This window comes from Grammomys surdaster, unplaced genomic scaffold (assembly GCF_004785775.1).
Source record: "Grammomys surdaster isolate TR1022 unplaced genomic scaffold, NIH_TR_1.0 335, whole genome shotgun sequence".
Lineage (NCBI taxonomy): Eukaryota > Metazoa > Chordata > Mammalia > Rodentia > Muridae > Grammomys > Grammomys surdaster.
In genome coordinates, this window is record NW_021604754.1 from 1,141,142 (window position 1) to 1,158,168 (window position 17,027).

General features: G+C 42.2%; 1 protein-coding gene across 6 annotated transcripts in view; it reads right to left on the minus strand.

Moving 5' to 3' along the window:
• St7 (suppression of tumorigenicity 7) overlaps window positions 1-17,027 on the minus strand; it is a 254,759-nt gene that overhangs the window by 104,297 nt on the left and 133,435 nt on the right. For all 6 annotated transcript variants that reach the window (XR_003712811.1, XM_028778445.1, XM_028778448.1 and 3 more), the window contains exon 2: window positions 14,522-14,604. Coding sequence is in view for 5 of the 6 variants with exons in the window: in XM_028778445.1 (XP_028634278.1) it covers window positions 14,522-14,604 (83 nt within the window). In the remaining variant the exon portion in view is untranslated. The remainder of the gene's footprint in view (window positions 1-14,521; window positions 14,605-17,027) is intronic.

The window sequence follows — 17,027 nt, forward strand, 5'->3', positions numbered from 1 at the left end:
AAGTCCATGCTTCAGACCACAGTACCCACGACATGCTAGTATTCATCACATACACTAAACCTTGAGATTTCAGATACCACAGAGCAACACTAAAAAGGACCTCGAAGAACAATGTAGGGAATCCACTTATGATGAGGAACAAGGACTATTCATCAAGACGCAGTGACCTGACGTAAATCACAAAGCTAATTAAGCCCCAGCTCTCTCTGCTACTCTCTTACCTAAGCCTCTTTATTGAACAAGCAAATAACATAACAACACTTCAGTTAAACTAGACCAGACACACAGGCAGTCTTTCATTTCCCTCTAAGTGTCCTCTGACAGTCTCTCTCTGCTTTCTTAACTATAAAAACCAATTCAGAACTAGTCTATCAAATGTGACCAGATAATTGCCTAAGATAAGGGCCTCAAATTAACTGAACATTTGCATTAGGATAAGACAGACCTTGTCTCTAAATTGTCCTACCTTTATAGTGCAAAAATAACAGATAAGTAAAGACACTTTAGTTGTTTGGGAGCAGGGAAGTATGTCTTTCCAGACTGATCATAGAACATCAATACTACTGTCCCATCAGTATAGAGGGAAGCAGAGGAATTTTAATCCAGCAATATGGCTGCTCTGATAACATTCAAAAATCTTTTAGGTCTGTGTGATCAGGCTGGAGGGCAGACACACCCTTAGTACACATATTTATTCCTTCCAGCTGGAATCCTTTCCTACACACCTTTAATCCCAAACAATAATATCTAAGTGAGGGAAAAAGTGACAAATCAGAAAAAGATTTGCCAGAATGAGTCAGAGATAGGATATACCCAATTCCCAGGAAACCAGCACAGGAAAGAGAAGTTATTTAAGAGCAGTGCAGAGAGTAAGTCAGTCAGTTAAGCTGGGAAGCAATGCAGTGACTGCAGTGCAGTGGAGTTGAACTCATTCATGAGTCCATGCAGAGGCAGTTGGAGCTAGAGAATAAGAAGTAGCCATAAGATTAGAGCAAATTGCCAGAGTTAGTTTGTGGCCAAAAAGAGCAATTCAGTGAGAATCCCAGAGTAGACAGGTTGAATCAATCAGCTTGAAGAAGAGTTTCAGGTAGAATGGCTGAGTTGAACCAGTCAGCCAGAATTCAGAAAGAATTAACTATCTTAGCTAAGTTTTTATTGCTGTGAACAGACACTATGACCAAGGCAACTCTTATAAGGACAACGATTAATTGGGGCTGGCTTACAGGTTCATCATTATCATCAAGGGAGGAACATGGCAACATCCAGGCAGACATGGTGCAGGAGGTGCTAAGAGTTCTACATCTTCATCTGAAGGCTGCTAGCAGAATACTGACTTCCAGAGAGCTAGGATGAGAGTCTTAAAGCCCAGGCCCACAGTGACACACCTACTCCAACAGGGCCACATCTACTCCAACAGGGCCACACCTTCTAATAGTGCCACTCCCTGGGTTGAGCATATACAAACCATCACAGCTACAAAGGGTGGGCTTAAGTGTCTGAGACCAAATTAACATCTGGCAAATAAAAGTTGTCTTTACAGAGGGGACACTAGTATAAAGAATGGCACCTGTTCTTCCAGTATGTATCAAAAGAAAAGGAAGGTAGCCAATCCAAACTTTAATTAACCAAGATCTTTAATTTGAGGTAGTAGAATAACAATCGTCTCTCTATTCTAAAACTCATCAGATTTTGAGGAACACTTCACAATATTTTTAAAGTGCTGAATGGATTCAGATGGGCAGATGGTGTTATTTAATGCATACATATTTGGTGTCACTTTGAATACATTTCCCTGGTGCATACCTACAGTGTAAACAGTGAAGCATTCATAAACAAATTTAGGTTTTAAAATAGTTCTTAGAGATCCTAGCTTAGTAGCTCTGGCATACTGGGAAGTGGGGAATCTCTCTTGTCTGCCAAATGACTTATTTAGAATTTAAAATGTAAAATTATGCATTTCTTAATTTTAAAACCTTAATCTTTCTACTACATTTTCTCCTAGCCCTGCACCATCTCTAGAGTAATACAGATTAAGTAATACAGATTAAGAATTCGAACCATCAACAGAGTATGGCGTTTAAGAAGCCAACATTAACTCTATCTAGATTAAAATCAAAATACTCTTACCTAGAAAGCCAGGACCAGTGAGTAACCTTGGCTGGTTACCTGGATTCTATGGGGCTGTTTTCTAGTGTGTATAGTCAAGTCAGGGTGAGCAATGAATGGGAAAGGGAAAGCTAATGCAATGATTATAATGCCGGATGGGTAGATGATGATGGTAGGCCAGTGGATTAACTGCATGTAACCTAAATAAACAGAAGAGTTGTTAAGGGTTTCTTTTATTTGGGGGGGGGGTGTTATTTTTGTTGATGTCCTTTTGGTTTTTGGTTTGTTTTTGTTTTAAAGAAAGGCTCACACACACTTTTGAAATGGACAAGAAGACATGAAAAGAGAAAATCTGAAGGTACAAAATCATGAATGACCAAGAGGCATGATGCCAAGATTCTAGGAAACGCAGTCCTGTGAAAGGTAATTTACCATGTGTGCCTGCACATCTGCATTTGTACACACATACGTGTGTGTGTGTGTTGTATGCCTGCCCATGTATGTACACATTATTTTCTTTAACAAAAGAAGATCCTCTGAGCATCTGAGATAAAACCAAGGCAACTGACAAGCACTACAGTGACACTTGTAACTATTTTTACTCTCTGTTTGAATTCTTGACTGTATCCTTTCCTTCATACCAACGGCCCTTTCAAAATCCCTTACTCACAACTCAAGACGCTGACATTAACTAAAAAGAAAAAAAAGCAAGAAGGAAGAAGGAGGGAGGGAGGGAGAAGAGGAGGGAGGGAGGAAGGGAAGGAGGGAGGGAAAAGCTAAAGAAAGAAGGAAGTGAAGAAGGAAGAAATAAGAGCAAGCAGCTCGTTCTTTCTGCATGCTTTGTTTATAAATACTGTGTAGCTGCTGTGCAGGGTCTGGCCTCCTGCTCCCTAACTCTCAGCCAGTCCCTCAGTAGCCACCTGTTTCCCTGAACAGTTGTGGCAGCTATGTGTGGAACTGACACTCATACCCTCCCACTCTCATTTCTGGGCTCCTGCTGCAAAGCCTAAAAGAGGCAGGAAGATGAGGCATTCTTCAAGTTCAGAAGCCCACCTACATGCACATATATTGACTGGATAGGATTTTCTACTGTACCATTTATTATTGTTGCCTGGAGATGAGAACCACTCTCCTGGGGCCAACTAGTAGTCATGGGATCATGAAGAGTGGGAAGGATTTTGCTTGTGTCATCTGTCCCAAGCCCTGTAGTTCATACTGTGATGGTACCTGTCCTTTCATACTCCACAGATTCTGATTAAAGCAGTCCTCAAAATTCAAAGCAAGCTCCCCAGATAATTCAGATGTAGCTAATTCATGTACTCACTGTATTATGTATGCAGTCAACTGCTGTTCTTTAAGTGTCAAGCAGTGTGCTCAGAGTACATATATGGAAGCTGAAGAGATGGCTCAGCAATTAAGAGCATTTACCACTTTTGCAGAAGCACCCAAATAGTGGTCCACACCCATCTGTAGGTACAGTTCCAGAGAATTTAACTCTTTTTCTGGCTTCTGAGGGCACTGGACACATACATAGTAAACATACATACATAAACTCTGGGAACATACTCACATACATAAGATAATAAATCTAAAACCAAACAAATAAACCATTTCCAATTTAGAAGGGAAGAGGACCATAAAGGATCACAAGAATAAAATATGGGTAAGTTATGCTAAGTGTTGTTCTGTGTTCTAAGCTGGCCACATCTGACTAATTTTCGTGACCAAATAGGAAAGAAAACCCTATGTGAAAACACTGCAGTCTTTCACTCTACCACGGGCCTCCTTTCTCTTCTTCAGATTTCCCTTCCTTTTTCCATTCTCCCTACTCATTTCTTTCACATGCACTGGGTCCGTTTCTATGAGTCTGTGAAAATGAAAAATACCAAGTGCTCGAATGTGCTGCTAACTACCTTCCCAGGCAGCACTTTTAGGAAGGCAGAATGACATAGCAAAGCAATAGACAGGTAAAGCCTAGCTGTCAACCCATCGACACTCAACAAGCAGGATGAGCAAGCCTTTTCTGGATGTCTAGTCTATAGGTCTTTACTGCCCTGGAGTTCCCCAGCTTGCAAGTTTACTAATTTGTGCCTTAATGCAAATTAGAAAAGACAAATTGGTTGGTTCTGTCTTTTTATCCATTGCTAGTTTGTTCATCTTCTCCAGTTTTGCTGTGTCTAATTGTTAATCCAGTCAAATGCTCCTGTGCACAGATCCTGACAAGCTTCTCTATATAGTCTTCGCCTGGCTCCTTTAGAAGATCATTCATTTTCATGGTAAACCCAAACGATTGTAAGATGAGAAGGGCTCATCTTCATTTCATCGTCTGCAGACTCCCCCAAAATCTGACCCCCACAACATGTCATTTTATATACTAGAGCTGAGGGTTGGATCGCTTAATTCCTAACTCAACCTGGCAAACAGGAGCCACTGCACCATCTAAAGGCCCTTCTAATCAAGCGCCTCCAAGTTGTTTTTTCTTTTCACCCTCAGCTCCAGAATTGCCAGCATTTGATCTATATGAATAACAGGTCAAGTTCTTTAGATGAAGAGTTGAAAGGAGACAGAACAACTACCTCATTCTGTGACTTTGAATGGGGATAAAAGAGACCATAAAGAGATCAGGACCTGCCTCTTACCACTTATCTGCTATATAACCTTGGACCAAATTACATCATCTCCGTGTCTGTTTACACTCAATCGTATGAACACATGGGTTATATCCAGCACTTTGAATTTCAATGAGCACTAATTGAAACAATAAGCACTAACCAGGTGCTTACTCAGTACCTGGTCCAGTGAGAACTCAAGTACTGTTTTGTTTTTTAACTGATTAAAGATTTTTTTAATTAAAATATGATCACATCATTTCTCTCTTTCCTTTCTCTCCTTCCAATCACTTTCACACCTACCATACACACACAAAAGCATAAATATATAATACAAGTTGTTCAGGCCAGTTAGCATTATTTGTATGTATACAATTTCAGGGATGACCAATTAGTATTAGATAAGGAATTAGGGGCTCCTCTCCGGGAAGACTATGTCTTCCTGTCTCAGCATTCCTTAGTTTTCTATAACCCTTTGTTTAGTGATAGTGTCTCTTTCACTCCTCATCAGAGAAACTTGTCTTTAAAATAGAAAACATACATTACAGGAAACCATAACTTATCAAAATTCAGAGACCTATCCACCATGGGGAGTCTAGCCCCAGTTGATACATTTGTAAAACCTAAGGTTCAGGGAACATCACACAAGAGGGATCAGAAAGACTGCAAGAGCCAGGAGACCAGCAAATCAGCTGTGAGATTGTATCTTCTAGAAATGACATGGATGCTTCCCCCATAATACCTCAACAATGGAGCTTCCAAAACAAGCTCTGAACAAGGACACCACCAATAGACATGTTGCTTTTCTTACTGCTGAGTTCTTCCCAGTGCCGTATCTTCTACCACCTTCCAAAAGATGAATCTTTTACATCCAACCATGAACTAGTACTTTTTATTTTGTTACTTATTCTGACATTTAAAAGTATGACTTGCATGCCTTTTTTATACCTTTGCACATAACATATATTTGCATATATATATGCTATATATACATAAACACAGGCACAGGGCATTCTATATCAAGTTAATAGGGATACAAGGATGCATGTATAAATTTCACTATCATATATAGCAATTTCTCTACCAGCATTTTGATTAAAAGGATTATTTTCTTTACATGCCAACCTATTTTCAAAGTAAAACCAAACTCCAATATTTTCTCCTTTGGAATGAACATCAATTGCCCAGCAAGGCTACGTGGGCAGAGTGAAATCATCCTCAATGGTAGATAGAGGGCGGAACTGGCCCGTTTAGAGTGTGAGGACATGTACCTTTCCTGTGGCAGGACCGGCTTAAGCTCATCAAAGGGAGGCAGGCAATGAGGCACCATGAAGTCAAGCAGAAAGAGTCTGCCTGCATGGGTTGTGGCCACAGGAACCACAGAGAGCAGCCAGTGAGACAGGGAGCTTAGCAAATTCACAGCCAGTCTCAACTTGTTTGGAAAAACTACTGATGGTCGCCATCTTGGAATGGGAGGCCCCAGGATGCTAGATTTCTGTAGAATAAAACACTCTTTGCTTTTACATAATATTTGAGTCTGGGGTATCATCCTTTGGTGAATCATGAACCCTAACATTTGAGAGCTCTTGTCTGGGCTTCACTAGAGACCCCCTGAACCAAACAGTGGAGTGTTTTTCTGATCAATAAGTCCAGGTGCCCAGCTGTCTTTTGTCTATCTCTGTGTTTCTGTTTTGGGTTTAATCTGGAGGACATGTATTTTGTCACCAAGCCATGGGCAATGGAGGATGCTCCCAAACCCCTACCAGAAGTAGGAGAATTTGCTAGTTTTTATCTGGATTCTGGACTGGCAGTGAGTATATGGGCCTGCCATGCACAGGGAGGAAGGCCATCTGAGACAGCCTTTTTGTTTGGCTTTTGTTTTCCTTGGAATGTCCTTCTGTGTTTGTCTGTGTGTATTCTGTTTGTGCTTTTTGCCCTCTCATACAAATTTTTCTTTGATTCCTAGGATGGGACAGGCACAAAGCACCCCACTGGGTATTGAACCATTTTAAGGACTTTTGCTGAGTCGCAGAAGACTCCAATCTGGTTGTTCGTCCCCACAAACTAACTGTCTTTTGCAGGAATGAATGGCCTACCTATAAAGGTCCCGAGGAGGGGACCTTATATCTCCCCATCATTATAGGGTGAAGGTTTGGTTTATGAGGCCAGGGCCACTGGAACCAACTGCTATATATCATTATGTGGCAACACCTGATCAAGAAGCCCTTTGCTTGGATAAGACCTTTTTGTTGTTATGGGCCTTGCCACTCCCTATCATTATTCCTCTACAGGAGGGCCAGCCTTGGTCTCCTGCCTTGCTCCGCCTTTCTGCTACAAGGAGGAGGATCTCTGTCCCTCTCCTTGTGTTCCTGTTCCTACAGCCAGCAGAGGTAGAAGGAAGAGCAGACCCTGACTCCCCTGACTCTCCTGACTCCACTTGGAGTTCCCTCACACTAGGCCCATACTGCCCAGAGGGCCAACTCTACTAAGGCCTTATCCCTTCTACTAAGGGTTATGAGACCCCTCCCCCCAGATGCTCAGGGGAGACAGTTCATGACATATATGCCATTTAACAATAATGATCTTTAAAATTGGAAGTTGCAGAACTCCCCATTTTTAGAAAGACCATCAGTTCTCACAGGTCCTCTAGATTCAATCATGCTGACTCAGCTGCTCACCTGCAATGACTGTCCTAAACTGCTCCAGGTCCTCTTCACAACAGAGGAGAGAAAGTGGATCCTGGGAGCCACTCAGAAATTGGTTCTGAGAGCAAAAGAGCTTTCCACTCAAGTCCAGGCTGATATCCACGCAGCCTTTCCTTTGACTCGACACTACTAGGATTTTAACACTGCTGAAGGTAAGGAGAGGCTCTGGAGAGGCTCCACCACTAGATTCTGATGGGGGGGGTGTCTCCGAGAGGCTACCAGGTGACCCACAAATTTATCTAAAGTGAGCCATGTGGTGCAGGGGAAGAATGATAGCCCCAGGGAATATCTAGAAAGACTTTTAGAAGCCTATAGGACCAGCACTGCTTTTGACCCAGAAGCCAGAGAGCACCAGTCAGCTGTGAACATAGCTTCTGTTAACCAAGCTGGCCCAGACATCCGTTGGAAGCTTCAGCCACTGAATAAATTTGCCTCTGGCATCCAAAAGCCAGCCTCTATTTGCCTTTAATGGTAAGACTTGGAGAGAGGCTTTAAGGGACAACTGGCTTGGACATGCTTGCCTCAAGGATTCAAGCACTCACATACCGTCTTTGACAAGGCACTGCATGAGGACTCGAGTGAGTACGGGTGGGCCCACCCCCAAATAACTGTGCTCAAGTAAGGAGATGCCATGCTGATTGTGGGCCTGTCTTGGAGACATGCTAGGAGACCTGCTACAGGAACTGAGTCAACATGGCTACCTAGTGTCTGCTAAGGCGACCCAGCTTTGTCAACCCGAGGACAACTATTTGGGGTACATATTCAGGGGGCTGACCCAGACATGTCAGATGACCCAGAAGCAAACCATCCTGAGCATCCCAGTTCCATCAACCCAAAGGCAAGTACAAGAGTTTCTGGAATCTGGCGATTTTGTAGACTTTGTGTGCCAAGGTTCACTGAGATAGCCAAACCATTATATGAGGGTGTCAAGGTTCACTGAGATAGCCAAACCATTATATGAGGCCACCAGCGTCCAAGAAGACAAAATAGAACAAACCCCTGAGATAGACATGGCTTCTAAGACTCTAGGAAGAGCCTTATTGGAGGCACCAGCCTTTGTCCTCCCGGACATTCACTAACCTTTCCACCTGTATGTGGATCAGAGAAAGGCGATAGCAAAGGGGATAGCAAAGTCACACAAACTTTGGAACCATGGAAAAGACCTGTGGCTTATTCATTTAAGAAGCTGGAGCCAGTGGCCCAAGGATGGTCAGCCTGCCTCCAGATCATAGCTGCTACTTCCCTGCTAGTCAAGGATGCTGACAAAAGTAACTGTAGAGCAGGAACTTGTGATCACCAACCCCCCACTCCCATGCTATTAAGGGGACCTTCAAGAATCAACCCAGCCAATGGCTGTTCAACAGACTGGTGCATTTTCAGGTTCTACTTCTGAATCTTCTTCACATAAGATATAACCCATCATCTTCCCTAAACCCAGCCACCCTGTTACCTGATCCATCCTCAGACATGCAAGCATGATTGCTCTGTATTTCTGGGGCATGTAAAGAACATCATGCCAGAATTGACTGACATACTCTGGCCAGAATATATCTACTTCATGGATGGGAGCAGCTTCATCCAGAATGGAACCAGGTTTGTAGGGGCAGGAGTAGTAGACTTGGACTCTACTATTTGGGCAACTGTTTTGCTGCTGGAACTTCAGCCCAGAAAGCTGAACTAAAGGCTCTAACTCGGGTTTTAAAACTGGCCAAAGGGGCCATAGCTAACATCTACACTAACAGCAGATATGTCTTTGCTATGGGACCATATCCCAAGAGGGGATTATTGACTGCTGAAAGAAAAACTATCAAAAATAAGAAATTCTTGCTCTATAAATGGCATTATGGCTTGCTCTCAAAGTGGCCACAATTCATTGCCCCTAGCATCAGAAAGGGATATCAGAAATAGCCTGAGAGAAGAGGCTAGCTGATAAAGCCAAAAAGGAGGCCACCCAAGCATCTACTGCCAACATCCTGGTCATTTTACAGCGCCCCCCCCCCCCAGCCATCCCTAAATATACTGCTGAAGACAAATGATATCAGGTGAAATGCCAAGGAGTTTACAGAAGAGATGGATGGTTGCTGACCTCTGAAGGCTGCACCATCCTACCTAAGGAGTTTGCTAAGCAACTCATCCATCAGATTCATCAAGGTTTACACCTAGGTTACCAAAAACTGAAGGAAGTGCTGTGAAAGGCAAGGTACAAAATATTTGACTTAGGACACTTGGTTGATCAGAAAATCTCAGACTATGCCACCTGCCAGGCTGTGAACTCCTCAGGCCCTAATCAAAGAGCAACTCTAGGAACCAGAATCAGGGGTCAATGGCCAGGAACTAATTGGAAAATAGATTATACAGAAATAAAACCAGGAACATATGGATACAAGTATTTGCTAGTTTTTATAGATACCTTTTCAGCAGGGGTAGAAGCCTACCCTATGAAGAAGGAGACTGTCAATATAGTGGCAAAGAAGCTTCTGGAAGACATCATACCCAGGTATGGTTTGCCTACCCTGCTTGGGTCTGTGTTATGATTAGTATATGCTTGACCCAGGGAGTGGCACTATTAGGAGGTGTGGCCTTCTTGCAGTTGGTGTGTCACTGTGGGCGTGGGCTTAAGACCCCCATCCTAGCTACCTGGAAGTCAGTCTTCCACTAGCAGCCTTCAGATGAAGATATAGAACTCTCAGCTCTGCCTGAATCATGCCTGCCTAGATGCTGCCATACTCCCACCTTCATGATAATGGATTGAACCTCTGAACCTGCAAACTAGCCTCAATTAAATGTTGTCCTTTATTAGACTTGTCTTGGTCATGGTGTCTGTTCACACCAGTAAAGCCGTAACTAAGACAGTCTGACAATGGACCAGCATTTATCTCTCAGGTAACTCAATCTCTAGCACAGGTTCTAGGGACCAATTGGAAATTACATTGTGCCTACAGATCCCAGAGTTCAGGGCAAGCAGAGAGGATGAATCAGGCCCTGGAAGAGGCTTTGACCAAATTAACCCTTGAAACTGAAGTTGACTGGGCTTTCTCCTAACTTATGCCTTATATAAGACTAGGAATACCCCTATACTTTAAGTCTCACCCCCCCTTTGAGATCCTATTTGGGAGCCACCCTCTCATGCTGCCTAACCTCCAGTCTGATATCTGAGATGAATATGACCAACATAAGTTTGTAAAATTATTGGAAGCCCTCCATAGGATCCAGAAGCAACATTGGCCTGCCATCTGCTAGGTTTATGAGTCAGCTCCTTCTCCTAACCCCTATTTCTCTGAACCAGGTGATGAAGTATGGATTAAAAGACATAACCACAAAACTCTGGAACCTTGCTGGAAAGGACTGCACACCATGATCCTGACCATGCCTATGGCTGTTAAGATAAATAAGATCAGGACATGGATATACCACTCCCATGTTAATGCTGCAACTGTGGATAAACTGGGAGTCCCCTTACTATCTGGGTGCCCCCAAGGAACAATGCAACAACCTTGTCATCAAGTTCACAGTGGATGGCAAGAAGGCTGATTGGACTGCCAGTTCTTAACTCCTCCCAACCCAGATTTAACACAGAACTGTTGGTTACCGGACAAGGACTCTACATTGGAAATAAGGTACTCCCAGCCTATTCCTACCTCTGCAACCACACTGTAACTCCTACTGTTGCAGGATACATGCTGCCCCAAGAGGATGTTTGGCGGGCTTGTACCTCAGGGCTTACTCCATGCATTTATGGCCTGGTTGTAAATATGACTGAGGATTTTTATTCTAGTACAGCTTGTACCCAGAGTGACTTTTTACTCTGGGAGGATGTCTTCAACCAGCTAGGACCTCCAAACAATTATGTTAAAAAGGTGGCCACTTCCACTGTGTTACTATGTTCTGTCCTTGGCATAGGGCTAGATGGAACTGCTAGTGTAGGGACCTCAGCCTTAATACGCCAAGATAAAAATTACAAGGCCCTATGGATGGCGATAGATCCATATATACAGGAGATAGAAAAGTCCATCACAGCCCTGCAGGATTCCCTGTCCTCCCTGGCAGAAGTAGTCTTACAGAACAGAGGAGGCCTAGACTTGCTGTTCCTATAGCAGTGAGGACTCTGTGCAGCGTTAGGTGAGGAATGTTGTTTCTATGTAGGCCACTAAGGTGGTCAAAGAATCCATGGCCTTAGTCAGAAGAGACTACAAAACAGAAGAATAGAAAAAGAACAGTCTCCAGGTTGGTATGAATTCTTCTTCAACCAGTCTCCTTGTCTGACCACCCTTGTCTCCACCCTGACCAGTTATCTTATCCTACTAATGTAGGCCTTGACTTATGGTTACTATGTAATCAATGAGGAACAGATTTCTATCATTCAATTGATGATTCTCAAACAATAATACCAGCCCACAGAAACATCTCAAAGACTTGAGATGGCCCAAAAGGGGGAAATCAGACAGGCTGACTCCATGACAGGCTTCAAATTAGCAGTTCAAGAGAGTAGACCTAAATCTCTGTTTCCAAGAACTGGTCAATTCCAGGCAAGTGCAGGCCTCAGAAGCTGCCCAGCCACCTGGCCTGAGACAAGGACAGGGTCAGCAGTAGTTTCCAGACCTCCTCAGCAACAGTTTCTTGACTTCCCCAGCAATGGTTCCAGAATGTCCCTAGAGATAGAGCCAAAGATAGAGGTCACCTACCCCTCCCTAGAATTCCCCTAATGTGCTTTAAACTGGGCCTGCAAGCACTTGTGCATCACCATCTTAGAATTGGAGACCCCAGCATGCTGGACTTCTGAAGAATAAAACATTCTTCGTTTTATAAAAAAGAAAAAGAAATATGTGTGTGTAGGGGGTGTATGTCTTATGTTTTCACAATGCACTTACAGGAACTTATCAAGCAAGTGAAAGTATAGGTCGGAGGCCTGACTACTTTGCCACAAGGAAATTGCATAACTTGAAACCCAAGAGTCCCTTTTCTTTTTTTGAGAACTCTCAAGTTTCCCACCTGAACAATAAAAGCTTAGACCTAATGACCCTGGAATCTTAGAATGTTCACGTTGCCCAGTCCCTCGTGGTCTTCCTCTTCAATCACTGGGAGGCTGGACATAACTCCCTTCCTGTTACTATTACCCATGACAAGCCTTCTCCTAGCTATTGAGCAACTCCCAGCATGCTACTATAATTTCTTACCTAGCTCTAAATAGCAAACATGCAACCTCCCAATGAAAAATCTTCCATTTCATCCATAAAGTAGAAGCTTCTGGAGTGATTCATTCTCACACTTTTGCTATTTTTTGAATTTTTCTCTGGGTTTTCCTAGCAATGTTCTCTGATCATTTTTCTCTGTCTACATCACCTACATTGGGGAACATTAGAGATTACCAAAATATTTTCTCCTCCATTTGTTTGTCCTAGTCAGATTAAAAATATTTTCATTAGTTAATATCTGTTTTGCTGATGGTCTGTGTCATCTTGCAGGTTCAGTTGGAGGAATCCTTGAGACTGGTGAGCTCTCACCAACCACGGCTTTCAGACTGTCAGATTTTGTGTTCTATTACAATGTCCTCAGTGCAACAATCACCTGACCAAGGCTAAAGATGAATGTGGGATTGCTACAACTCATTTGCCAAGTATTTATAGTAAAATTATATCACACATTATCACCATTATTTCACAAGAGAAATTTAACACTAAAATCAGGAGGAAGTCATTGTTAGAATAAAATACAGTCCCTGGACAGAATAAGTTAATAGCCAACCTGATGGTTTTATGAGCAACTGTCTATAACAGTGCCCTTACTTTCCTCAAATTCCTGAACAGGCAAGAGTTTTCAGAGATGCATGTGTGGGCAGTGGATGTTTAAGGGGCAGCATGCTACCAACTACAATACTTCTTGTCTATGAGTGAGCTTTAATACAAGGCCTCTTGCCTCAGGTTGAAGTTTGCACTCAGCTCTGGGCTTTGTACATATATTTTTATCTTGGGGTGGCTCCATAAGACCACCTTTGCACATTTCACATAACCCATGTGAAGCAGACATAACAAGCTGAACCTAGAGATGCTCTCTTATCTCAAAAGGATGCTCGTACTCCACATTGCCATTTTCTACTAACTTCTGTTTGCAGAATCTGCCTTTCTCCATCTTATAAGCTCAGGCTTCTGAAATCTTTCATTATTCCAGGTAAAGGAATTCTCTTTGCTTGACATGTTTGTACCTATCTCCCCTTAAATTTCTTTCTATTGATAATTCATTTTTAAAGTAATAATAACACTATAATTTTTTACTTGTCCCTATTCTACAATAATTAGTAATCACAAGATTTTGGATGTGGAGAAAAACTTTTGAAAATTTCTCTCCTTTAAAGATTATTAAGTTATGTGAGAATAGGCTCACTGAGTTTAGACAGCCCCATAAAGTTCACTACAGTGAATTACGATAGGTAATATGATCCTTCCTATCTATAGCTGTTACAGACTATAAGGTCATGAAGTTGTAAGATGATAGGATTTTTTTAACCTATATGAGATTTTTTTTCTTAAAGGAAGAAATAAAGAAGTGAATGTAAACACTGAATGAATAGAAGATGGAGGGAGGAAAGGGTTGTGAATGCCAGAATCCGTATCAACACTTGTAAAAATTATTCCTAACAATATTACATCTAATATACATTACACATGAAAACCAGTCTTAGTTGAACTAAGTAACTTTTATGCATCAGCAATATATAGCCGTCTGTCTGTCTGTCTGTCTGTCTGTCTGTCTGTCTACGTTTTGTGGTGATGGGAACTGAATCCAGGGCTTCATGAATATGAGGCAAGTTCTTACCACTGAGCAATGGTCCCAGCACATTTTAGATGTTTAGATACTAGAATCTGGTCTAGGAACATCTCTGATTGTCCCCCATATTAAGAGTCGTTTTTCTTCCCACAAAAGAACGGATTGCAGAAATATAACCTGGGTAAGCAGAATTCTCCTCTTCATTCCCATCTAACATGAACACACACAAAATGAATATTGAAAACTGCTGATGTATATTCTCCCAGATTATTCCTTAAAAATAGTCACAGTAACATACATGCTAATAAGTTTTTAAATTAGAAGAATTCCATCACTTACCAAAATAAGTCCTGATATTAGGGAGGATGTGCCTGTCAGGGCCACGTAGAACTTTGGGGTTAACGTGTTCAAAAACATGCTCACTGAAAAAAAGGAAAAGGGAGAAAATTGAGAAACGCATGACTGTAATCAGTAAAGCTTTCTGTTTGTTTCTTAAGCTTGTGTGTGTGTGTGTGTGTGTGTGTGTTATATATGTGCCTGTAAGTATGTACTGTAGTTATCACATGGGCTCTAGAAACTGAACCCCCATAGAACATTGAATTCTCTTAACTCCTGAGCCACCACTCTGGTGCCTGACTCAATTATTTTTATTCCTTGTGAAATCACTTGTTTCTGATAACCTGAATTCCTAGAACCTTAGCAGAGTCCCACTAAAATAAATAACTAGTACACTGATGCAGAAAGACAGATGTCAAGCTATACCCACAATGCTACAATTCCTGTCAGGCAAAGTCCAATAGTGGCACGACTGTCAGAGGTATAACCAATGGTTTTCTCCTTGCATTGGAGGCTTGTTTCACAAAAAAGAATTTATACCTTGTAATATTAAGCTGGTCAAAGACCTATGGTTGAGGGAGGTGTAAGTCTCAGTTTACCTACTGCTATTATTTTGCTCAATGGAGATGTTATCAAATTGCCTTCTAAAAAAAGTAATGTTTGTACCCATAGATTAGTGCTATTCTCAACCTTAGTCAGAGAAACTTGCTTTTGCAGTAGGTATCAAGCAATAACAAGACTCATAGATGGTCAATGTGTTGAGAATAAATGACAATTGAGTGTTCAGTCCTAAGTCAGACATTTATTCTACCATCAAAGTTCAGGGAACATCACAAAAGAAAGAGAGGTAGGAAAATAAAGACAAGTAGATGGGGAGAAGCGCTGTCACATGCTGTCTTCTGGACAGGATGTGGCCATCGCACTCAGGAACTTACAGCTCTGATGCTTACCTGCACATGACCTACACAGACAAGCCAGTCAGTGTTCCTGTCTGGCTGGGAGAGGTGTTTATGAGGCTTCAACCCTAGTTGGGGTGCTTACTGGCAATTGATGGCTGCTAAGGATGGGTGAGTGATGTCATTTTTCTTTGTGACATTTCAGAGGGAAGTTAGACTCTATAGGGCCTCCATAAGCTCTGGCTGTAGGCAAGCCTGGTAGAACATTTTCTTATTCAGTGGTTGATAGGGGAGGGCCCATCTCATTGTGAGTGGTGCCACCCCAGGGCTGGTGGTCCTGGGTTCTGTGAGTACAGCTTACTGACTAGTTCCACATATGGCTTGCTCAGCATCTAGATTCCTGCCACATTTGAGTTCCTATCTTGGCTTCTTCGGTGATAAGGAAGAATAAGCCAAATCAATCCTTAGCTCCCCCAAGTTGTCGAATTACAGCAGTAGTAACCCTAATAAACAGGCAGCAATGTAGACTTGAGCAAGTCACCAATAGAGTAGTCTGTGAAAATGAAAACTGACATGGGCATTTGTTAACGCTGGCTAATTGCTAGATGCCCAAAATGAGTGCTAAGGAAATCTGAACCTGTACCAATATCATCTTTCTTGGCCATTCATAAATAAAAGATAACTCCTGCTGCCATTAGCATGCTGAGATGAGAGTCTCTGAAAATCTGCTAAAATGGCAGCTTAAGAGATATGGTGTTTTTTTTTTTTAAAATCTGGGAATAAAATATGTTCATAATATATCTGTAAATAGTAAGTTTTTCTAGGCATATTTTATATACATAGCATTTGTATCACCTTACAAAACCAGTTTTCCATCCAGTCAGCTCAGTTAGGATTAAAAGCACAAAAGGAGCATTCCTCAGTGTTGCAGCCCCTCCTCTCCCTGCTCTTCTGCGCTGCTTGTGCTGGGTCTCAAGCTTTTCTGTATCACAGTCCTCTTGAGAAATGCTATGGCATTTATCGTTGTGAGGGAGAAGCGAGCAGACTTATTTTTAGACTCATTGCTAAGGTAAGAACCCCTCATAAATCATCCTGTCTACTCTTCCTCAGCCCTTGATGCTGCCCTGGCAGCTTTACAGGGATCCTGTTTCTGCTTTACAAAGCAGCCAGCTCCATGGGAGAGCTGAGCTGAACACATTGCTTTTCTCAGCTGTGGTCTGGGTAAGTAGTGATGGAGTGTGCTATATTAGTATGACCAATGCAGTGCTAGGTTTTCATGCCACCGTCTCCCTTGCTGGGGAGAAGCCATCTGACAGCTTTTCCTGTCATCAGGAAGGAGCGCCCCAAGCCCTTATAACCCTGAAGACAGTGAAGCAAGGTCTCAGATGACACGTTTCAGTTTACTTACAAATAGGTACTGTGAAGAACAGCATCCTGATGGGAAAACAAACAAAAACTTGTATATTTTATATTCTCAGATATTTATGGTGTTTCAAGCTAAGTTTGAAGATGATTTTTAAATATAAATATAGCAAAAGTAAGTTTCTAATGCCTAGGACTTTGTATTTTTTTTCTTCCTCCTCTTCCCTCTCTTTCTTCTCTTCCCTCTCCTC